The sequence below is a fragment of the Watersipora subatra genome, chromosome 8 (genome assembly GCF_963576615.1).
Source record: "Watersipora subatra chromosome 8, tzWatSuba1.1, whole genome shotgun sequence".
Lineage (NCBI taxonomy): Eukaryota > Metazoa > Bryozoa > Gymnolaemata > Cheilostomatida > Watersiporidae > Watersipora > Watersipora subatra.
Genome location: NC_088715.1, coordinates 63,477,071 through 63,502,715, shown reverse-complemented (window position 1 = coordinate 63,502,715; position 25,645 = coordinate 63,477,071). Strand labels below are relative to the sequence as shown.

The 25,645-nt window shown below is 36.6% G+C and overlaps 2 protein-coding genes across 5 annotated transcripts in view; one reads left to right on the top strand and one right to left on the bottom strand.

Moving 5' to 3' along the window:
- The window catches only part of LOC137401641 (uncharacterized), a 47,044-nt gene extending 31,856 nt beyond the window's left edge, over nucleotides 1-15,188 (top strand). Inside the window, exons 9-18 of the mRNA XM_068088090.1 lie at nucleotides 891-999; nucleotides 6,942-7,101; nucleotides 8,583-8,718; nucleotides 10,568-10,675; nucleotides 11,514-11,642; nucleotides 11,924-12,066; nucleotides 13,184-13,343; nucleotides 13,434-13,643; nucleotides 14,005-14,165; nucleotides 14,330-15,188. Coding sequence (XP_067944191.1) covers nucleotides 891-999; nucleotides 6,942-7,101; nucleotides 8,583-8,718; nucleotides 10,568-10,675; nucleotides 11,514-11,642; nucleotides 11,924-12,066; nucleotides 13,184-13,343; nucleotides 13,434-13,643; nucleotides 14,005-14,165; nucleotides 14,330-14,999 — 1,986 coding nt within the window. The 3' untranslated portion in view covers nucleotides 15,000-15,188. The remainder of the gene's footprint in view (nucleotides 1-890; nucleotides 1,000-6,941; nucleotides 7,102-8,582; nucleotides 8,719-10,567; nucleotides 10,676-11,513; nucleotides 11,643-11,923; nucleotides 12,067-13,183; nucleotides 13,344-13,433; nucleotides 13,644-14,004; nucleotides 14,166-14,329) is intronic.
- Nucleotides 15,189-17,559: 2,371 nt separating this feature from the next.
- Nucleotides 17,560-25,645, bottom strand: part of LOC137401455 (arf-GAP with Rho-GAP domain, ANK repeat and PH domain-containing protein 1-like) — a 48,853-nt gene continuing 40,767 nt past the window's right edge. For 3 of the 4 annotated variants that reach the window (XM_068087804.1, XM_068087805.1, XM_068087807.1), the window contains 6 exons: nucleotides 23,662-23,766; nucleotides 22,825-23,018; nucleotides 22,620-22,740; nucleotides 21,557-21,619; nucleotides 21,349-21,369; nucleotides 17,560-18,080 (listed from right to left, as the gene is read on the bottom strand). In XM_068087804.1, the coding sequence (XP_067943905.1) occupies nucleotides 18,012-18,080; nucleotides 21,349-21,369; nucleotides 21,557-21,619; nucleotides 22,620-22,740; nucleotides 22,825-23,018; nucleotides 23,662-23,766 (573 nt within the window). In that variant the 3' untranslated portion in view covers nucleotides 17,560-18,011. The remainder of the gene's footprint in view (nucleotides 18,081-21,348; nucleotides 21,370-21,556; nucleotides 21,620-22,619; nucleotides 22,741-22,824; nucleotides 23,019-23,661; nucleotides 23,767-25,645) is intronic. The other variant, XM_068087806.1, reaches the window with a different exon arrangement.

Sequence of the window (25,645 nt, the reverse complement as noted above, 5' to 3'; positions counted from 1 at the left end):
CAAAAGATTTTAATGACCCTCGCATGCGCTTGTTTTTTTTCGTTTAAATATCAATAGAATATTAATTTAGAGTTAAATTGCTTGAATTGATTTATCGCTAGACTGAATGATGTAAGCGTTTGTCGATCACTCACAATATCCGGTATCATCGGCATTTATTTGCATTGACGACACAGAAAAAATTTATTTATTTGTTTTGACCCCCACAGTTACTCTTCTGAGTACCTGCCTTTGGCAAAAGAATATATTAACTAGTTATATAATTTAAACCAACATCTCTCCATACTTCCTTAATTTTCTAGTGAATTGTGCAGGAGTTGTCACACCGACTGATCGGCCAGCTGGCAATGCATCCCCGTAAAAGACACTGCGTCATTTAAATGTAACAATAAGTAAAACTGGTACAAATGTAGGTAATAATATTGATGATAGTAGTACTGATTAAAGTCGCTGTAAATCAGGGCCGTGCAACTAGCAAGCCCCAGCTCCAACAATGTAATTGTTCAAGTCCTACCAACAGCTCTCCAGCCCCTCCCCCCTTCCCCCATCGTAGGCTATATATAGATCATAGGCCTATTTTACAGGCTATTAAGTTGAGTTGATAGCTTATAAAAGAAAGTAATTTATAAGTTTATTTCCTGAGAAATCTTTATAGGGCTATGAGCGTTAGTGTCTGGCTCTGTCGGCAGCTCCTGCATTTCCTGCTCAATTGGGCATCTTCAGTCGAGTTTGGCGGATAAATTATTTTAGGTTGTGATATTTTCGTAGTTGTAGCCACTTTTCCTACTGACCTTTGAACGGAGATGAATACATGGCTCTTGCTTCGGAAGTTATATGAAAGTAAAGGCCTGACACAACTATTATATATACTTATTATAAATCTGTTTCAGGAGAGGGTGCTGTCTATGTCACCAGGAGGGGCGGTCATTATTCGACGAAATGATGCTATGAGAAGCATTGTCGGCAGCTGGAGCCAGGAAATGGGCTTAAATATAACAGGTTAGTTTTATTTTTGGTTTTGCCCCATGATGCCCTGTCGATAGCATTGTCAATCTAAACTTAATGATTTTTTCCAAGGCATCGTAAGGAAGAGAGAGTGTTAATTATTAGTGAAAGCGTTACAACATGTGATAGAGAGGTTTTTATATACGGTGTGATAGGGTGGAAGTTCTAGCAACAAAACCATATTGCACATATCAAAGAAAGATTCTTTTTAAAGGATAAACTGGATGACAAAAAGAGAAAATGTTATAGAGCCCTGTATTAGTTCTTTCTATTTCTTCTTCTCTCTCGATGTTTAAAAATTGCATGACATGATAAATCCTATATTTAAAGGCGAAAAATTATTGTTTCTTTTTTTCTCTTTCTGACAGCATTTCAGAATTACATTTATTTATATTATTAATCATTTATTATATATATTCTATTATTAATATAGCTGCGATGTTTTTATTAATGATCGTGATGTTAATAGATCAAAAAACAGTTTTTGAGAGAAAGCACTTATGATGTCAGCTTTTAGTTGCGATGTGTGAGGAAGCCATTTTTCTGGCTAAACATAGTATTATGTATTATTGATGTTAGTGCTGCAGACTCGCCAATGCCTGAGACAAATTACTTTATGTTGGCTATTACATAGAATGCATCATAACATGTTGGCCATTACATAGAATGCACCATAACATGTTGGCCATTACATAGAATGCATCATAACATGTTGGCCATTACATAGAATGAATCATAACATGTTGGCCATTACATAGAATGCATCATAACATGTTGGCCATTACATAGAATGCATCATAACATGTTGGCCATTACATAGAATGCATCATAACATGTTGGCCATTACATAGAATGCATCATAACATGTTGGCCATTACATAGAATGCATCATAACATGATGGCCATTACATAGAATGCATCATAACATGTTGGCCATTACATAGAATGCATCATAACATGTTGGCCATTACATAGAATGCATCATAACATGTTGGCCATTACATAGAATGCATCATAACATGTTGGCCATTACATAGAATGCACCATAACATGTTGGCCATTACATAGAATGCATCATAACATGTTGGCCATTACATAGAATGCATCATAACATGTTGGCCATTACATAGAATGCATCATAACATGTTGGCCATTACATAGAATGCATCATAACATGTTGGCCATTACATAGAATGCATCATAACATGTTGGCCATTACATAGAATGCACCATAACATGATGGCCATTACATAGAATGCATCATAACATGTTGGCCATTACATAGAATGCACCATAACATGTTGGCCATTACATAGAATGCATCATAACATGTTGGCCATTACATAGAATGCATCATAACATGTTGGCCATTACATAGAATGCATCATAACATGTTGGCCATTACATAGAATGCATCATAACATGATGGCCATTACATAGAATGCATCATAACATGTTGGCCATTACATAGAATGCATCATAACATGTTGGCCATTACATAGAATGCATCATAACATGTTGGCCATTACATAGAATGCATCATAACATGTTGGCCATTACATAGAATGCACCATAACATGTTGGCCATTACATAGAATGCACCATAACATGTTGGCCATTACATAGAATGCACCATAACATGTTGGCCATTACATAGAATGCATCATAACATGTTGGCCATTACATAGAATGCATCATAACATGTTGGCCATTACATAGAATGCACCATAACATGTTGGCCATTACATAGAATGCATCATAACATGTTGGCCATTACATAGAATGCATCATAACATGTTGGCCATTACATAGAATGCATCATAACATGTTGGCCATTACATAGAATGCATCATAACAAGCCTTTAAAGATTATAAATTGACTAAGATTAGCCCTAGGTGTAACCAAGTACTGTTATACGCTGTCAGTCGATAGATAAGAATCTATGCTATGAGTGTACCACCTCATCATATCAATCTTTTGCTCACGCAGAGCAAGGTCATGCAGATTGCTTAAATACTAAAAAAGTTGGTATCGTATTATATCTCGGGTCGTGCTTGTAAGACTGCACTGATCGGCTCGTGTGTCTCATTTTGTAGAGAGCAATGACACTAAAACTCCTTCACACAAACTGGAGATTGAAAAAATTATCAAGTTATTGTTTTAATTCTTTGCTCCGATTTCATGAGTAAGAATTATTTAACTTACAATTTTTAGATAATCCAACTCAAAACTGAAGAATTTTAACATGATTATTTAGTATCGCAGCTGTTTCTGGTCGGTATTCTGCTAATATTTCAAATCTTTCTGTCTATTTCTGTTACTCAAAGATGTTGATAAAACCTGGCATTTGGTCGAAATTACAAAAAATATTATTGAAACCCAAATGGTAATGTTATATACTGCTGTTAATGTATGCATTTTGAGCAATCAGTTAACATATAAATAGCATGTTTTAAAGTTGATGTCGGGCTGCCATATTTGTTATTCATAGAATATAGTCAGAGTCTGGCTATGCAATCAGAACTCACCTTAGTGCAACTTGTTTTCATTCAAACTCTATGTTTAAAATTAGAGTCAAGATTTCTTTTGTTGTTTGAATTATCCTAGCTAAGAATAGTTGTCTTAAATGAGTCAGCTCAGGATCAAGGTCAAGGTCATGAGGCTTTAGGCAAGTTGATTTGCACTGATTTTTGTAAATGAAATAGTTACATACGAGAGCAGGGATGATAGAGAGACAACAGTTAACAGCATGGCCGTATAACCTTATGACCTTGTCTTCAATCTCATTCCACTAGATCTCTTTTCATGGCACAAGAAGACTAGATAGCTGTTGAGTTGCTATATTCGATCGTTGTAGTAAACATCGTACAACTGTGATCAACCTTTAATAACTGGTGCCTTTTGCAAAAGAGCTAGCTGAAGATTTTCTCTTTAGCAGTAGTACATTTCCTTTGTACAATAGAAACCAATAGCTCCACAGCTAGAGAAAATAGGTTTGTTTAAAACTTCGAGTTTTTGTAAAGTTCCTGAGATTTTAGTAGACTTTACTAGAAAGTATCGGTATTTTTCTATTATTCACGATCATTTTTGATGCCAGGATATTTCAAGATTAAAATCAACAAAACTTGATCGTGGTTAGAACGTTCAGAAAAAAATACGTCTAAAATGACGCCTCTAGTTGTTATCATTGCGATGGTTGATATCGGCTATTGTGTTCAAGTTCAGCGGTATGCGTCTATATTCTGTCACTCTTACAACTATAAACATCATAATCACAATTTCGCTTGATCTGAGCGCTTTCACCACGATTGAATCTTGTCGATTTTAATCTTGAAACATCCTGGCAATCGGGTCACCTCAAACATCAAAAACAATCGCAAAGGATAAAAAACATTAATAGCTTTTAGTAAAATCTACTAAAATTTTCTGTAAGTCCATCTCTAAGGCAGCGTATGTACATGTAGCCTTGGCTACTACTCATGTGACTTGTGGATGGGGTGGGTAAAGACAACCTCTCTCCCTCTGAAAAAATTGCATATAATTTCTTTGGCTTAAAGGAAATCATACCTTATAGCTACTAGATGAGGGGAAATGTTAAATATACCTGCTTGCACTTGTCTAGTGAATCACTAATCGTTCTCTTGTACAAAATAACCAAAGACCTGCTTGACATTGTCACCAGGACTAACTTATGGGTAAGGCAATCGCATGAGAACAGTCTGGCTATAATATGAATGACTAGCATTCCACATCAGCAGGCACCAGTTAATCAACTATAAATTATACGAATATATTCACTACAAGCTAGGGGAAAGGAAGCTATTTAAATATATGTATCGCTATTGTTTCTCTTGTCGGAAAGAGATGATTCTTATTATGTCAGTTAAAGGAGGCTCTAGATGCGCGATATGAGGATGCGCGGTATGAGGATGCAATAGGAACTCAAATGGCTGATAGTCATGATAACAATTAAGTCTATGAGGTTATCTCGCAAATGTCTCCTTGATATGTAGGGGGCCTACCTTTTACTGCACTCAAGTTGTCTTCCCTTTGATTGTTTAATAACTGCTCATCTCTTCGGTTTGTGTTATCTTTTCAATTCTCTGAATTGAAATATCTTTCAGTAATCAAAAGTTTATGTATTCAACATGATTCTGTGAACCAGCTGACTTGTCTAGAGTTGTCTAGACTTGTAAACCCATCGACTTGTTAGCTGTCTAAGTTAACAGCGTTGTGTTGTGCTATGCTTTGCGTGTACGATGAAAATGCGACAACGCAGACTGAACATTTTCAACCAATAGAATAGAATAGAGAGAAACATATAGAAATATACATATTGTAATGATTCTCATGCCTTTACTCCTTGTATCCTTTTTTATTCAGCAATGCATAAAATCTGAGGGTAACAATATGTAGAAACCTAAAGATATATGGAAATAAATTCAGCACCATTGTGCCCATGTTAATGTAACATATAAGTTTGTGTTGTATACCTCTTCTCCTTTGCCAGAACTCAAGGAATTACTCAAGGACTTTTCATTTGCATACCAGTGGTGATGTCATGAGTGTAGCTAGGGGTGAGAAACTTAATTAGGGATGTGGTTTGCACGCTTCTCATAAATCTCTTCATCACCCTCTGTATTTGCATCTTCGCTGCTACTGCCTCTCGTATTGATCGGAATGTCAGAATTTATCTACATACATGTATATGTCATTATCAGAAACGCTCAGTAGCTTTATGCTTTGCATTTCAATTTTTTTTTAAACTGAACCCTTTAAGTCTGTCACAAAAGACAAAAGATTGATTACTTCCTGTATGACTCTCAGAGTTGAACCATAAATTTTTTAAGTTTACTAAGTCATTTGTTAAGTTCAGTAAGTCAAAACCTATCTGCAGAGCTTTCAAAAGAACTTCAACACTTCTGTGTCTATTGCTCATTACTGGTAGTAAGGAGCGATAAGTACGTGAGACTTCTCACTGCTTCAGGCTTTGAACAAACAGCAATGCTTAAAATCATTTTAAATTTATAGTTATGTCCTTTCATTTGTTGAATTTAAAGCGATGTCATTAAAAATAAAAATTTAGTACAGATTGTGAGTTTCGTGGTTCTCTGTCGATGTTGCCCAGTGACTCGCAAACGATGTTTCACATCCAAACGTTGTCCGACTTTGTCTAGAATACTGATAAACTGACTACAAGTTTTTGTGTTTGCATAACTTAAGCTCATCATGTACCACTACTTGTTCCAACATTTATTTTATTTTAATAAACTCTCATTGCGCGGATTAAATGAAAACAGGTAATGTAGTTGCTTTCAAATGTGTGTATTTCCATTTTTCCTTGATACATCCGTTTTATGTGCAGACCTTGTGATTCATAAGGGAATGACTGTGAAATTTATTTTTTATGCTAGTTGCCTGGACACAACCAAGATGACCATTATCCACGTCGGCAAAATATTTTTAGCTTCATTCTTTCTTCATCGCTGTCATGTTTGTCAACACGCTTACATACCAATTACTGGGAGCCAGAGCAAACGCTTCTGTCACCATGGAAACTTTCGAAAGTTATGCAATGCCGCTACGATTAGCAGTTGCAGATAAATATTGCATTTCTATTGGTCAGTTAAGATTGTTTTTGAGTGCGAGGTAGTAGCATGAAACAGTGCCAGACCTCAAATAGCTTTCAATTTTCATTTAATGTGTTGATAGTTGTATTCTATAGAGTATGTTTAGCCAGAAAGTTGCTCATATTTCCTCTTTACCAATTTGGCATCAAGAATGATTGATTTCTGGCTGTGCATAGCTTTTCGTAGCATGCCAGAAGCTTTTAGACAGTTTTTAGCAGAAATTGCCTCGTCAGCATTCATCGTGTCGTACAAATAGCACTGCGGGAGTTTAGAACTGTAAACCAAGTCAGCTGGTTGTGTTTTAGAGGACTTGGAGATGATGATCGAGAATGGCAATGAAACTGGTTCAGCATCATCATACGATGCCCAGTTGACAGCGCTTGGAATTGTTAGCGCGTTTGCGGTAATAGGAGTCGTCTATTCAGTCGCTCTCATCGCCTTCAACTGCTCCAAAAGCAAGGACAGGTCAGTTGAGAATTAGCATACAGTGAGGTCAAATAACTCTCATTTAAGTAATTCTGGATTGAAAAAGTTGGACACCATCATTGTATTGATTTCCTGGTTGGATGATTATAATTGATACCAAATAATTGACTCGCTTCAATTTAAAGTTTATTTGAAGATTTTATAATCTAACTTAAACAAGTTTTGAAGACTAACTAAGTTTTTATTTGCATTCACATCAAGTAATCAAACATTAATACTTTAATATATTGTTTTCACCATAGCTAGATATAAGTTAGTAGGGATAGCAGATATGTAACAATATTATATAAGATTGTGGTAGGTGTTTATTATTTATTTAACTGTTATGAACTGAGCTATAATCAATTGAGTTGTTTTTCAAACCACAGTATTGATTGGATCTTAATTGATTCAACAACTGGTAGAATTGGTTTGACTTGAAAGCTGATAAGAAGTTAGATGGCTGGAGCAGCTTGTCTATCCGAAATAATGTCATGTGATTTAGAACAGATTTGTATAATCTCGTGAGATGTTTGTTCTGTAAGTGCCAGAGGTTGCTGCAGAAGGGAGATGTGAAATTAATTTAGGAATGTGTTATAAATGTAAGTGTTTGCAAATAGCCTTAAAACTGTTTGCATCCTTTGAACAGAGTAAATTCCTAATATGGTCATTAGACCCGAAGGGCTTTACCATAAATTTAAAATAAAAATGTAAAGAAAGAAGATCAAAGCTTTTATTAGAAAGTTTAGAAATCGGTTGGTTTACAGAACCCTAGTAGTTCTTGTTCAATATTACTTGTATATCTTCAGACATTTTTTCAAGGTGAACAGCACAAATTATTCACCACTTTATTAAAGCACTTGTGTTTAAAAATGTCTGAAGCTCGTTGGTACAAAAACAATCTGTTAGTTGCTGATTGTTTATGATCTGCATAAACTGTGCAACTGTGGACTGTGCAACTGTGGACTGTACAACTGTGGACTGTGCAACTGTGGACTGCGCAACTGTGGACTGCGCAACTGTGGACTGCGCAACTGTGGACTGCGCAACTGTGGACTGCGCAACTGTGGACTGCGCAACTGTGGACTGCGCAACTGTGGACTGCGCAACTGTGGACTGCGCAACTGTGGACTGCGCAATTGTGGACTGTGGACTGTGCAACTGTGGACTGTGCAATTGCAAGTAGGAAGACGATACTGTTTTCAACATACTAGTTTTTTAAAACATTCGATTGCTATAATGCTCGAATGGTTTTAAAATTTGAATGAAAAGATTTTTTTACAATTTTTCAATTTATAAATGAATAAATCAGCATTCTCTCACATTGTTATCGATCTTACTTTTGAAATTTATAAATATGTATGAGGTAAGAGCGCTAGGCGTTAATCCTAGAGCTTGGCAAGACCAGTAGACCTCTGCCAAGTTTACTGAGCTCGCTTTGTCATGTGAAGGTGTGAAAAGTCTGAATGCATGTTTTTTAGAACAATCAAGTTGACGAGCCCTAATATGAACATCATGGTCTGCTTCGGAAGCCTTCTGGCACTTTTATCTTTGTTTCTATTGGGCATGGAGCGTCCAATCCTTGATGATCTCGATCTTATTGCCACCTTCCAGCAGGTGAGTTACTGCGGTTGTTGTCGGAAGTGACAGGAGATGGCTGGTGGTTTACAGTCTTGTATAGGCTGCTAGTGAGTAATCTCTACCAATCAAGAGGATTTGATCATGTATTGATATAGTGCTACCTGATATCCACGGATTAATATCCACTAGTTGCCACAGATTTGTATTCTATATGCAGACAACAAGATGATGAAATTATACGCACTTAGAAGCAACATATTTATTTGACCACATCTTGCCACATGCAAACTGTTTGCAAACCAAAAAATATATAAACACTAATTGTAAAAAACCACTCGCATGAATGTTTGTGTGGCGGAGGAAGTCAGGGTGAAAAAAATACCAACCCCCCTCCCCCTCCCCCCCCCCCCCCCCCCGCTGTATCATAAGAGGCTGGATTGCTAGAGGCTGGTGAATGGTGAAGCGGGTTTACATGTATGCATAGAGTTACTCAGGTTTACATGTATGCATAGAGTTACTCAAGTTTACATGTATGCGTAGAGTTACTCAGGTTGTTATCAGATCTAAGATGTAGGATACAACTTAACATGTTGTCCCAGTAACATCTTGCATCATCCAGATTCAACATTTGGCAATATTGTTGCTTATAATAATATAAGAATTACTAAGAAGGTGTGACAATCATTGGTACTTGTCAAGCACACGTGTTATAAGTTTTTTGAGTGTAAGGACAGTCATTAGCATGTGCAGGCCTCAGAAGATCAAGGAAACTATGAATATAACAAAGGAAAGTATTAAGCTAGGAGTTATAAAAGTGTTTACATGAAATATAGTTGTTGTTGTAAATGTCGTAGAATTATATTAGCACTCCAATAGGATTGGTAGCATCTAGCCACACGCTCATGTTTCCCCCTAGTAGATGATTAATGGCATCTCTATGGTTGATTTATGGAGCAATCATGGGAATTGAACATTTCCAAACAGTAAACAAGAAAAACTTTATTCTTTTATATGAACAGCAACAATAGACCCATTGCTGCCTTCACAGCTCTTATATTCTGTTAGTTAGTAAATAAATTTAATCACAATGACAGAACCATTATGGAATGTTCTAGGTTCCATCTCACTATCTATATAAACACAATGCGATGAGTTGACACTTCCTATACATCTACCAGCACCCATGTATTATTGATAGATTAACAAACCTCGCCCGATGTTAATCTCTTCTATTGAACATTGAATGATCGAGTTCTGGATGGTTTGCTCTTCTGCAGTCTTCTGACTGATACAGAGAGGATGGATGCACATATTTTACCCATATTGTGTTGGCCTCTTATCTTCCATGACTCTTCAAAAAGTCAAGCCTTATGCAATGTCGTACCGTATGTAGCTTGAGCAGAAAAGAATAGAGTGATGCAATATCTATGAGCAAGGAGCCAACCGAACTGACGGGGGGGGGGGGGGGAGGGGGGCTATAGTGGAATGTTATGAACACTTCTGCTATTTTTTAAATGAAAGAAAAAATTATATTTTTGTATATGTCCTCAAGTTTTTTTTAGCCATTGCAGTGTTGAACCATGCGGACTCAGCAAATGGGAGTTTGACTCCAAGCATTCAGCTCTAGCTTGAACTTCTACATGTATAATCTTAGTAACCATACTACTGTGACAGGCTCTAAAGAAGTGTGCTAGACAACAACACTTCTGGTATAGTTACTATTACATGAGCACATAGTAGTACCATAAATCAGTGAAGGCGTGTCAATTGGTTTACTTTACTGAGATACTATAGAACATACTGGTACAGTGGTGACAGACCTTAAGAATGAGACAAGGTTTATTTGATGAGAACTGGTGGTATTACATGTACTATATATTTCTAGGCAGGAATATTCAGTCAGAGCGTTGGGCTCACCATAGTGTACTCAAGCATTTTAGTGAAGACTTGGCGAGTTCACAGGATTTTCAAAAAGATGCACCTCAGCAGCAAGGTCGGTCTGTCGCTACAGAAATGCCACTTACGCTGACATTTCAGTTAGTCTTGTAATGATGATACCAAAATAGTGGAACATAAATATTGGTTTAAATAATAGAAGGGGTGATGGTACACACGATTTTTACCTTTGAAGTTTGTGAATTACTCATCATTTGAGTTGGCAGAGTTAACTCAAAAAGTTGGCATCCTTTTACTAGTCCAACTTGGCACTAGTGATGGAAGATAGAGGAAATATGCAGATGTTATTTGAGAAATATTTGTTTGTATTTAATTTTATGGCGTGGCTGTCACATTGTATTTGCGTAGGTGGATATGAAAACAAAATTAGCATTGGACAGCTGATACAATTGAGTTACCTTCTGAGTTTGTGCTGCTGCTCGTTTTGTGCACTAGCAATATAGAGATATTTCTTTTGTACACTAAAACATATCTGTACAGATAGTATATGATCAGCTTATTACAACAGAAAAAAGCAAAAATAGTTGAGCTTCATTGAAATATGTTTAATGAATGAAATCTCCACTCAAATTACGAAAATGAAGGACTTGTGTGAACATAACCGGAAATCACTGTTTGTTTATAAATATTTAAGGCGTTGAACTGAAGTGCTGCCAAATTTGTCGCTGCATCTAATCTGTTAACTTCATTTTGTGTGTTCCTGCATATTGTCTGCCAGAGGCAGCTTACAGATCTATCTAGAATGTTCTATTGTCTCTAAACTGAATGGCTAGAAAGATGTTGCCATTGTGTGTGACTCCTGCATCATTCATATGCGCATGCACCAACTTGCGGTCATCATAGCAGAAGTTCAATGCATGCTTTACATATTTTAGGGGACAAAGGATGAGCACCTCATACTAATGGTGCTAGTCTTGACGCTAATCGACATTTCAATCAATGCTTCTTGGGCTAAAATTGACCAGATTCTCTGTGTCACTTATTTACCACTACAATCTGCACAGGTACATTGATCATATTTCTAATTATTGATTAACAGAAATAAGATTTTCATCTCATGAATTACAGCGGTGGAACATATAACATTAGCTGTTAGTATAACATTAACATGTATAACATGTATAACATAACATGTGTTTTGTTTCAGCGTTCATTTTTATCCAGGGATCGGGTAGGCTAAGGTGACTGCAGACCCTGCATAGTTATGGTTGAAAGTTTCACTCCTGTAACTTTTTAATTTTATCTTTACATTTTTATTCATTTTTGGTTTTTGTTATATTTTTAGATGCCTGCAATTGTGTGTAGCAGCACATATCAAATGATTTGGAGTTGTTTGCTCATACTATACAAGCTGATAATAATAATTACAACTCTATTCTATGCTCGCCATGTGCGACATGTGAAGCTTCCCAGCTTACAAGACTCACAGTAAGTAATTTCAATAGCTCTGGTATCTCTGTTTGACTGCTAACATATGACTAGCTTTGACTACTAATATGTGACTACCTTTGACTTCTAACATGTGACTAGCTTTGAATACTAACATGTGGCTAGCATTGACTACTAACATGTGACTAGTATTGACTACTAACATGTGACTAGAATTGACTACTAACATGTGACTAGCATTGACCACTAAAATGTGACTACCTTTGACTACTAACATGTGACTACCTTTGACTACTAACATGTGACTAGCTTTGACTACTATCATATGACTAGCTTTGACTACTAAAATGTGACTAACTTTGACTACTAACATGTGACAGACCCAAGATGAGTTGTGAAAGCGGTGCTTTGAAATGAACATAGGTTAGCATAAGCTCATTTTCTGCTGCTACCATTTTATGTGTATACATGTATGTCAATCAACTTTATGGCTAGTGGTACATCATTATAAACATGTTCTATGATACCCTTCAAATGAGTCACAAGTAAACAAGGAATTGTATTCTTTAGCTTTCCCTCTTGTTCCTTCCCTCTTTTTATGTACCATAATGTATTTGATTTATTTATTACCCATTTAGTTAGCCATGAGTCACAGTTCTCGAAAAGAATTCTAGTTATCAAAATGTTTTATATTTTAGATTTACAGATTTAGGAGTTTCTAGAATAAATCCCAATGGTTTAGATGTCTCAACTAATTTCAGTACAACTTGTTCTGTTCGTATCTAATGGGAACATGAAAATGATTAAGGGTCTCTTTATGCCACAGTTGATAGTTTGGTACTGTGGTGAAAGGGGCCTGCAAGGTTTTTGTTAAAATTATACACATTACCCTGATAAATTTATACAATAATTAATATTATTTCTCTAAAACCTTGTTTGAAGATGGCAAGACAATTTGAAAATTGACGACCTTGTTTAATATTCTATTATTTCTATTATTATTTTAATATACATATTCTATTCATTCAGTTTATCATCTGTGTGAAGGAAATACCAAGCTTATGATTATTTGTTGTGTGTAAAGGCAACATCGAACTTATGTATTAACAATTGTAAAAACTTTACAGATTGTAAATTTTTACAAATTTTTTTACAGATTCATTTTGACAAATAGCTTAGTGAGCATCATCGCTTTGCTGACAAGTTTGCCTGCGTTGGCATCATCTGAGACCATCAGTACAACTAGGTACACCACATGCGGACTCGCTACCTTAGCTGTGATATATTCAACCCTCAGCTTATTGCTTGCCCCCAAGGTAACTAAGCAATTCTTACTGCACATAATAGCGCAAACTTATACTATTTTATTCCGTTTTCAGTGCCAGTAATTTTCTGTTTCTATTCAGATTTTGTTGGTAAGAAATAAAGATGGAACAAAAAGCAGCTCAGCAGTCAAGTTTCTTTTTGGAGAATCGCTGAAGAAACACAAGGAAAAAGATGAACACCCAAAAGGATGTTGGTCCAAGCTGAAATCATGCAATAGCCAATCAGGCAGCAGCATGGGTGATTCTATGCTCTCTCAAGAAATTGAGACTCTCAAACAACTTGTGAAGGAGGTGAGTCAGTAACTGTAATTGCAGATGAACTATTTGAAGTTTTTATGAGTTTGTCTTCATAGTACATGCGTCTTAAAAATTTTCTATAACTTGACCTGATAAATTCGGAATCCTTCGGCGAAGCGGACAATGCCTTTTGGTGTATGATTTACATACATGTACGATGTACATAGCTATACTGTCTTCCTTAGTGACTAACTCAGTTTTACTAGCAACAGCTTTATTAGTAGCCTAAGATTGTCTGATTGCGCTCAGTTTAAATATATGTGTATATAGTGTGAGAATAAGCAGACAACTCCAATACGCCTTTACTTCGGTAAGTTGTTCCATAGTAATATCAGTTGTTTAATACTGTAAACAGAAAGATGAGACGATACGTGAACTGACTGACCGGCTTTTCTTTGGCGCGGACAAGTTTAAAGCCTATGTCAAGGACAAAACAGCTAGCTATAGAAGGTCATGCAGCAGCCCTGCGGTAAATACTGTTTCGGAGTTGGAAGGTCAACAAGCGGATCATGGAAGGTGAATATTCCCTATATTCTGAGCTTCTTTTCACTCATCAAAGGCTTTGGTGCTAATTTGAGCCGTTGGAAGATTAATGCAGTTCACAATAACTAGTCAAAACTCAATCACAAATTTTAATATGTGACATTAATTTGCTGTAAACCAACAACTAAATGTTTCAGGACACGACAAGGAAGATATAATCAAAAATTGCAAGGTACACCAGTGAGTTACGGAGAGCCTAAAACTATTGACGTTACCAACCAACAGCATCCTTCTAGCCAACCCAACTATTACACAGTAGAAAATGCTGCGGCTCCCAAAAGTACAACACACTGCATGCAGTTACCTCACACCCTTACACCAATCAAAGAGTTGAGTGCGAATGATTTAGCCAATCACTGCAAAGCTTTAGAAAATCCTGTGAGTAAATGCTACAGAGATTTGGAAAGAAGTGCGACTCCAACAACCGACAGCGCAATAAACATGTCACACAGTGCGAGCAGCTCAGAAGATGAGTGCTATCAAGAAGGACAATATGTAATGGGAGGTACTGGTAGAGCCCGTCTTTTCAGGCTAAATTCCGATTCCTTACAAGCAGTGGATCCTAACCAACATAATATACAGCGTTTACCTTGCGCTACAGAGCGTAGTTGTAAGCACCCGCAGGCAATTTCTGTCAAGAGACTCGCAGCTGCTAGTCGAAGGCCAGTAGCCAATCAGCTTACAGAAACAAGCAATAAGCGAAGAACCAATCATCTGAACCATTCCCAAAGTGGCTCAAACAAAGAACCTATTTCAAGAGAGGAGGTAGAACTGGACATCGTGTTTCCCGTATCAGAATGCTTGTAGCCACAGTCTAGTCTCTTTACGTGATTCTCTCTCTCAATCAGTTCATTTTTTTATCGGTATCAACCTAGCATTGTTGTAACAAATCCTTGTATATTTGTGTAAATAGATATACTTTTGTATATGCTGTATAGATGTTCTAGTTATAGTAAAAAATAAGCTCGAATCTCCAGTCAAATATACAGCTGTGTATCAGAGAACCGAGTTTAGATAAACCAATAGACCTGCTCGACCTTTCATTTACTCTCTATAAAACTCTGTCAAGAGTAGCCAGGTGCTCTCAAATGGTCAGTAAGTCTCAAATCTATTGATAATATTAGTAAATCAGCATTCATTCTGATTGTTTAGCAGGTGTAAAAAATAGAGCTACGAAAATAGAGCTACGAAAGAGGCGCATGCAGCAATGTATTAGTTTGTTTGCTCATTGAAAGTAGGCGAAGGTGATTTTTTTAAACAATGAAAATTTAACGTACTGAGCCTACTGCTGTGTAAGTTGGCTTGCCAATGAATATGTGAATACTAACCCAATTAGCAGCTATATCTGTGGATACTCATGTTTAATTAGGTATAGTTTGTCAGGGAGGACATGACTCCAAATTGATACATTATTCCACCTGAGCAGAGGGGTTGTTCCAACGATGCAGCAAGTGTATATAGTTATGCCCCATAAGGTGGTGGGCACTTTTTAAAAATTAATTCTGCTTTAGCTTAGCCTATCTACCGGACAGGAACTGCTGGACTAATTAACTAGATGGAGTTACTTAGGTCTGGTATTGACTATAATTGACCCAGCCTATCAATAGACTACATAATCCTTGAAAGGTAACAAATCCAACTTCTATTGTTGGAATGGTAGGAAAGAGTATTAACAGTGTTTAGATAGCAGTTACGTAAATAAAATCTATTCTATAGAAATCATAACGCAAATTTATGCATCTATTCTATAGAAATCGTAACGCAAATTTATGCATCTATTCTATAGAAATCGTAACGCAAATTTATGCATCTATTCTATAGAAATCATAACGCAAATTTATGCATCTATTCTATAGAAATCGTAACGCAAATTTATGCATCTATTCTATAGAAATCGTAACGCAAATTTATGCATCTATTCTATAGAAATCATAACGCAAATTTATGCATCTATTCTATAGAAATCGTAACGCAAATTTATGCACAAGTGAAAACTGATACTAAAATAGAGCGGTTTTCACTTGGGTATAAACAAAACCTCATAATTTTATAGCTGTGCGCAAGATTTACGACGACACAACAGTGTGTACAGAGCTTAACAGCCAACTAAACTCACCGTAGAACATCAGTGTGCATGCAAGATATGGTGAGCCTAATTCACACCTTAAAATATGACCCAATGTTCACAGATAGGATAACTCCGAATGCATAGAAAAAACAAGCCTGTATGATTCTTGGTTGCTCCAAAAACAATATGCTACAAAACAGTTTGGTTCCACCATAAAAATAGCATTTCACTGATACCTGTTACTTTTTAACAAGTTTGAAAAATATTTTTTGGTTCAGAAGATCATCAATGCATATTAAATTGTTGCATTTCTGTAAAAAATATTAAAGTTTTGCCAAATTATCATCTACGAAAAGCATTTTTGAACGGTTGTTGTTTTAAATATACATGCATGTTGGTCGAACTCAGTATCTATGCAGCTAACACAGAACTACCTTATTTGATGTCTCATTGCTATGTTTGCTCTATGCAGCTAACACAGAACTACCTTACTTGATGTCTCATTGCTATGTCTATGCAGCTAACACAGAACTGCCTTATTCGATGTCTCATTGCTATGTTTGCTCTATGCAGCTAACACAGAACTACCTTACTCGATGTCTCATTGCTATGTTTGCTCTATGCAGCTAACACAGAACTACCTTACTTGATATCTCATTGCTATGTTTGCTCTACGCAGCTAACACAGAACTACCTTACTTGTCTCATTGCTATGTTTGTCAATAACAAACATCTGGGTGAACAGTGACAAGTTATAACCCAAAAATTTATTTCCTAATACACTAAATTTTTATTATAACCTTGACCTATATTCAGATAAATCTCTCTTTCAGCTTGCTCATGATATTATAGATCTGCTTCACAAGTTTTTGAAATTGCGGTTACACTTGCATGGCTAAGTTACATTCCTCTCAACAAACTGGGTGAAACTCGCCTCCAGCACTATCATTTTATGGGTTTATCAGGTTTTTCAGGTGTGTTATCTAACATCAACAAGTAACACTTCAAAGCATCAGATAGCCCATGCTAGCCGGACAGTTATAGAGTTAGTTGGCTAAACATTGCATCACGGAGAAGACAACCCCAGCACACTACGATACAGTGTGTACCAGTCCAAGAGGCAATTGACACCGAGTGACGATGCTGATCACTTGGAGATTCCAGCTTTAGTTGTGAAGGAATAAACTGAATGTTTCATTGTACAAAAATGTTTTTAATTACCGTTATTGTTATAAACGATAGAATATTAACAGTGTTATTAATAGTTGTATTAACAGTGTTATTAATAGTATATTAACAGTGTTATTAATAGTTGTATTAACAGTGTTTGTATATATTTTTAAAAACAATATTGTCAAATATACCACAGAACAGTACTAATTTAACTAACTGTAAAAAATTGGACACCCTGAATATTATGCGTGGACCAGCATTACCCATCAAGATCTGATAAATAACTGAAAGAAATAGCTGGCAAATGTGATTGAACAAATGATGTGAATAAATATTGATAAAATTTTACAAAATCTCTATAAAAATATGGAATAGTTGAATTGTCAAATGCTTTGTTAACAATGAATAATAACAGTAATAACAAGAGAATAAATATAAATGAATTATCTCACTCAAAATCTCGACGAGTCTATGAAGAAGTTTATATGCTGTATGATTCTTTTATGATATAATGGATGTCCTAGGAACATTAATAATAATAAAATGGTACAATGCGTGAGGAGGTAGCTGTACAGAGCTCATGATTTACTGCCTTTAAAAGGATTTTTGAGAATGGAACCAACTCGGCTCTTGGAGATTGGATTTTTCTACAACAGAAAAATATAGAGCTGCAGTTACAGTCCCGAGCTGTGTTCACAATAATTGATTAGGATTTGTCAGCTTTGTGAAATAGGGAAGCAACTCTTGCCATGAAATAGTGACAGTTAATTACAAGCTGGTTTAACTACTTATTGCTGATGAGTTGTATGAGGGTTAGAAAGCCTGCGAACTGTACAATAGACTGAGAACATCCCTCCTTCTCAAACTGTACATTAGACTGAAAACATCCCTCTTTCTCAAACATGATAATAATAATAAAATAAGAATAATAAGACTACAAATAGCCTGACTTTTGATTGCAAACGATTATTATACTCAGTTTTAAGCCAATTGAACTTCCAACATGTCCATATCTTATCAAAAATATTCAATTTGCAAAATTAACCTTTATAATTATTTAAACTTCATGGAATCCAAAGGGATTCCATAAAGTTTAAATAATTATAAAAGTTTGTTTTACTTGAGTGGCTGTATTTGGTCTCATACAGTGATAATATAATTATAGCTATTACATATACATAGTTTCAGTTAATAATTTGCAGCCCTGTCGGCAGAACAAACTACAGTATTGTGACGTCTACTTTTTGCAATTAGATTAAATGAAATTTAGAGTTGCTTATCTTACATAAAAACCTTCATAGTGAAGACAAATCTGATTGTTTGCGAATTGTTCGTATTTTGAGAAATATTAGCATGTCTGACATACATACAAGACTATCGCTAAACGTTTCCAAACTTTTTGTAAAGGCTGAAAGTGATGCGTTGATAAAGTGCATTAGAAGAGAGCTTTTTCTGAGTGGGCAGCTTGGTGTAGCGGGTGTGCTGGGTGTAGGCGGTGCTAAAAAGAGAGCGGCCAAAGAGATGTGCATGTTTGCTTGTAGAAGGAAAACAAGAAACATCGCAAAATTAGTCAGAGCTTAGAAAAAGTCACAAAGTCAGAAGAAAGAATGCACACACCTCAATATAGATTTCAACTTGGCCAAACAATATGCATGAGGAAGCTAAAATAATTGAACTGGAGTTTGCCATGCTAAGGTTGTAGTATATTATACATTGAAGTTCCTGTATTACATTGCACTTACAAACTATAGCACTACAATATCTATACTAAAAATAACTGCTAAAACACATCCACAATAATAGCCATAAGATAAGGGAATTGCAATTGAGCAACACAATCGCAAGAATAACATATAAACAACCCGTATGGATAGAAAGACAAAGAGGCTTTGCGTCTGAGTAGAGGAAACAGAAGTGTCTAGAAGTAATTACTCGGTGACAGATAATTGCATGTATAATTGAAAAGCTACAGCATCGGTAAAACCATCTAGTTTCCATTAAAGAGGTTGGATGGAGATTCAAACAGTCCGTGAAGAATGCCTAGTTCATAAAATGTTAAACTTTGTAGAGCGGAACTCTCGATGCTCATTTAGTAGTACAGTAATACCTTCAGACACGAGTGTCCCAACATGGGAGAAATTTGAGATACAAAGACAATTTCTAGCAAACTTTCGCCTTGAAGAGACAAGTTTGAGATTCGAGGAAATAAGATGGTTTGTGATGTGGCCACTATTCGGCCGAGTATGCGATAGGCCATTTTTGAGAACGGCATCGCTTGGTCATTTTCGTCGATCAATAAGGATACAGAATCGGCTAAAAGTGAGGATGAAAACAAGTCTCAGTGGTGCTAAGAGAGCCAAAACGGAAGAAAAAACTTTACAACAATAAAAATTAGGATAAGATTAAAACTGATTTTTAAGTGTGTTAATAGTAAGTGTGTTAATAGTAAGTGTGTTAATAGTAAGTGTGTTAATAGTAAGTGTGTTAATAGTAAGTGTGTTAATAGTAAGTGTGTTAATAGTAAGTGTGTTAATAGTAAGTGTGTTAATAGTAAGTGTGTTAATAGTAAGTGTGTTAATAGTAAGTGTGTTAATAGTAAGTGTGTTAATAGTAAGTGTGTTAATAGTAAGTGTGTTAATAGTAAGTGTGTTAATAGTAAGTGTGTTAATAGTAAGTGTGTTAATAGTAAGTGTGTTAATAGTAAGTGTGTTAATAGTAAGTGTGTTAATAGTAAGCTAAATTCATTTAAGAGATGAATTTAAAGGTTCTATTATGTTATGTAACATCACAAAAGTGTACGCAGCCGCACAAGCATGACAACGTAATGCTCTAACTCTGCTGTTGGCCGCTACCATTCGTATCGAAGGGAAGAACTCCATACAGCACTGTACATAGTAATGTTACAGTTTATTGCAGATCATAACCACTACATAGCTATCTGTTATTTTATGAGTGTTGGTGGTGAGTTAGAACAATTATAAACATGTTTATTCCATGTAATATCCTATTTTCAGGTGTTGTTTTCAGAGGGTGGAAACGCAATAATTTATATTTGGCTATTTTATATAGGAAAAATCGATTTGCGATACGAGTGAATTGACATACAAGCTAAGCTCGTATCTCAAGGTATTACTCTATTCAGTCTTCCTGTAGACATGAGACATTATTATACGCACTACACTATGGAGCTCCTACATTCGAGAAAGGTGGTAGCGACTAACGGACAGTATGAGAGCGATGCGTCGTCATGCGTGAGAGGCAGGAAACACTTTTGTGATGTTACGTAACATAACCTTTAAATTTAACCTAAATGAATTTAGCTTACTACTCACACACGAAAAAAAGTTCTAACTTTACACTAAGCTTCGTTATAATTCTGTTTTCATTTTTCATTTCTTTCTCCCGTCTTGGCTCTCTCTGCATCGCTTTTAAACTCGCTTTCCCCTTCACCTTTAGCCAACCTTTGTGAAGCCTTTTTAATCCGATGAAAAAACCCGAGCAATGCTGTTCTTGTAACCAAACTCTCGCTGCATCTAACTGCTATATCGGGAATCATCTCCTCTCGCCACATCTAACTGCTGTATCGGGAATCATCTCCTCTCGTTGCATCTAACTGCTGTATCAGGAACCATTTCATATGTTCCTATCTCAAATTTTTTTCGTATCTAGCTCAACATTTTTCGCATATCTCAAACCCCAAGCTATTACTGGTATTACTGAGTACCCCATGCAAATTCACAATTTTAACCCAAAGTGTTCCGTAGGACATGCAGAGTCCGCATATATCATGCACCACAGAATTTCGAACAAGAAAACAGAAATGGTTGAAAGATAAATTGGCAGTTTTTACAGAAGAAATGTCATAAGCAGGGAATGAGCTGAATGCATTAGGTAAGTGATGTAAGGGGGAATTACCCTCATTTGTGCTATCTGTCCCTGTGTCACAGCAAATCAAAGGTGCTAAAATGGTAGAGCTCTACTGAAATCAAATCTAACTGCATGTCGACATGCAGCTACTAGCATTGTAATGAAAATGAAGGAATTGAGGCTAACTGTCGAGCTAACTCCCTATGCATACATACTGCTCCTGTTATAGCCTGAACACCTGCGAATGAGAACTCACCTTACTCTCAGAGTACGAAAGACCAGAAAAGGAAGGAGCAGGAGAAGATAGCTTATCTTCGCTCTAAAAATGTAGACAGGTAGTCCCGCTAGTATGTGTTATAAGTTTGTGCAAGTGAGCTCTTACCGCTAACTATACAGATATATGGATGCTGTGCATATGGTGTTTTTAGAGATCAATGAAACAGATAGATAGATGCCGCCTAATGTGTAGAAAGCACCAGCAGCGAATTCGAAATTTCTATGAATTGCATCTCTGTTATGAAGGCGCTACAAGGGCGCTATAGCTTGAGGCCCTGATAATATATAATGAATTGAGGCTGCTCAAGGAAAAACAAACACTGTACAGATGTGATCTATCAGTGCAGCCTCTCTCTCTAACTAGCTAGTGACACTATGAATACTAGAACAGTAAGATAATCACACTGTTTTCTAAAAGAGGTACTTATCCAAACATTTGATACTGGAGTTTATTTTCAAAATTGTCTTTCCTTGGCAATTCCTCGGATATGTACAACATAACGATAACCAGTAAACAGCATTTAACATCAGCTAAAAAGTAATAACTCGACTCAACCAAGTTTCGCTCAATTTCAAGTCAATGAAGGCAGTTGAAGGCACTGGTCAGTAAATTATTGCCAAGCGTAAAATGTGCCAGGTTTCGTAGTCGCTGCAAAGATATCAAAGTGAAAATTTACAAAATTGCGACGACTTCCTAAAGGATTCCTTTCTTGCAATGTGATGACTGCGCGCCAATGAGCTTGCTTCATATAATGTGTTTCCCACTAACCAGCGGAAAGTAGCAATGTGATGACTGCGCACCAACGAGCTTGCTTCATATAATGTGTTTCCCACTAACCAGCGGAAAGCAGCAAAGTGATGACTGCGCGCCAATGAGCTTGCTTCATATAATGTGTTTCCCACTAACCAGCGGAAAGCAGCAATGTGATGACTGCGCACCAACGAGCTTGCTTCATATAATGTGTTTCCCACTAACCAGCGGAAAGTTTCCCACTAACCAGAAATATGCGGCTCTTACTTCCCTTTCCTCGCATCAAACTTACCTGAGAATACATAGCGGAGAGCCAAATATACATTTCAGAAGAGGTGGGGAAGCAGACACTCCGCCCAAGATGGGTCTGCTTGGTACCTGAGTCTTCTTGCGTGAGAAAAGTCAATCCAAATCTAAAGAGAACAACAAATGTACAAGGGCGCCTACAATAAGCAAGGAAATACAACTCCTTGGAAAGCTCTGGCCAAACAACTCACATGGTTGGAGGCTTGCGTTTCTTCTCAACTCCAATATATATGGAAAGGAGGGACAAATCCCATTCATAATGTTTGGTTTTGGACTTGTCCTTGTAGCAGATGAGGAGGGATTCGTTGAGCTCAAAGTACATCTTCTTCCATCCCTTCCTATCACTGAATTGGAGCTCTGTGAAACGACCTATGTCTTGTCCTGACTGGCAACAACAAACAGGTGCATTATGTAGTCCCTACATCTGAAATTTTCTGCCAGTTTAGAGCCACCATCTACCTTTTGGCTAGTTTTGGTGTGAGCGTGCCTTTTTAAAGTTTCACCTCAGTAATAAAATATAAATGGTAAATTGCATATATGAATGCACCGACTCCTTGAACCGAGCAAAGTTCATAGACATAGCCCAAGTAGAATAGCTCAAATGTGAATTGAATACAACATAAACTAGTTAATCTCATGTGACACCCATTGACATGCCTATGATTCAAAGTATAGAATGCCTAGCTGTACTTTTCTACATGAGCCAATATAACATCAATTTTAGAAATTATTTCCTAAAAGAAATACAGAAAAACCTTTATATACGAAGTTGCTTTATTCTGAAATTAGGTTCGAGTATCAAAACAGTTCTATGTAGGATCCAACACTCATATAAAAGCACTCTGTATTTTGTTTAGTTCAATTCACAGCTCAAAATGATTAATGCACGCTTCGCTTCGTATGTCGAGATGATAAGAAAAGCATTGACTGGGTTGCAAGCCAAGAGGCATAAAAGACTAGTCTAAAATGATGTTGACAGCTCAAGGTGTCCTTGGCAGCATACTATATTATAGAAGGACTCAACTCACAACTTGGTCCATGTAGTCTCGATATTGGTCCTCCTTGACACACAAGTAGCTGTCTTTCCTGTGCTCGTCGCTCCAATTCCAAGTGACCAGGTTCACATCCAAAACCTTCAGCATTATCAAGAATCTATGAGTACACACCTACTAGTTACTATGAGTACACGCCTACTAGTTACTAATAGTTACTACGAGTACACGCCTACTAGTTACTACTGGTTACTATGAGTACACACCTACTAGTTACTACTAGTTACTATGAGTACACGCCTACTAGTTACTACTAGTTACTATGAGTACACACCTACTAGTTACTACTGGTTACTATGAGTACACACCTACTAGTTACTACTAGTTACTATGAGTACACGCCTACTAGTTACCACTGGTTACTATGAGTACACGCCTACTAGTTACCACTAGTTACTATGAGTACACACGCCTACTAAGTACTACTAGTTACTACGAGTACACGCCTACTAGTTACCACTAGTTACTATGAGTACACGCCTACTAGTTACCACTAGTTACTATGAGTACACGCCTACTAGTTACCACTAGTTACTATGAGTACACGCCTACTAGTTACTACTGGTTACTATGAGTACACGCCTACTAGTTACTACTGGTTACTATGTGTACACGCCTACTAGTTACCACTAGTTACTATGAGTACACACCTACTAGTTACTACTGGTTACTATGAGTACACGCCTACTAGTTACTACTAGTTACTATGTGTACACACGCCTACTAGTTACTACTGGTTACTATGAGTACACACCTACTAGTTACTACTAGTTACTATGAGTACACGCCTACTAGTTATTACTAGTTACTATGAGTACACGCCTACTAGTTACTACTAGTTACTATGTGTACACAGCCTACTAGTTACTAGTGGTTACTATGAGTACACACGCCTACTAGTTACTACTAGTTACTACTAGTTACTATGAGTACACGCCTACTAGTTACTACTGGTTACTATGAGTACACGCCTACTAGTTACTACTAGTTACTATGAGTACACGCCTACTAGTTACTACTAGTTACTATGAGTACACGCCTACTAGTTATTACTAGTTACTATGAGTACACGCCTACTAGTTACTACTGATTACTATGAGTACACACGCCTACTAGTTACCACTAGTTACTATGAGTACACGCCTACTAGTTACTATGAAAAAAGGCCTACTAGTTACCACTAGTTACTATGAGTACACACGCCTACTACTTACTACTGGTTACTATGAGTACACACCTACTAGTTACTACTAGTTACTATGAGTACACACCTACTAGTTACCACTAGTTACTATGAGTACACACCTACTAGTTACTACTAGTTACTATGAGTACACGCGATTGTCTCTATTCAAAACTGGCTTGTTCGAGTAATCCATTATTTGCAAACGAAATCAGGTACAAATAGCAAAACATATGTTCGATTCATAGTAAGGATTTGATTGTGCAACGTGTACATGTGATCAGAGAAAGAGATCTTTACTCTATGGATGATTATCTGCTGAGAATGTTTTTCAATCCAGTTCTGTGATCACTTTGTTGTACATCTATGCTATACATCTATGTGGTACATCTATGCTGTACATCTATGTCGTACATCTATGCTGTACATCTATGTTGTACATCTATGTGGTACATCTATGCTATACATCTATGTGGTACATCTATGCTGTACATCTATGTTGTACATCTATGTTGTACATCTATGCTGTACATCTATGTTGTACATCTATGTTGTACATCTATGCTGTACATCTATGTCGTACATCTATGCTGTACATCTATGTTGTACATCTATGTGGTACATCTATGCTGTACATCTATGCTGTACATCTATGTTGTACATCTATGTTGTACATCTATGCTGTACATCTATGTTGTACATCTATGCTGTACATCTATGTTGTACATCTATGTTGTACATCTATGCTGTACATCTATGTTGTACATCTATGTGGTA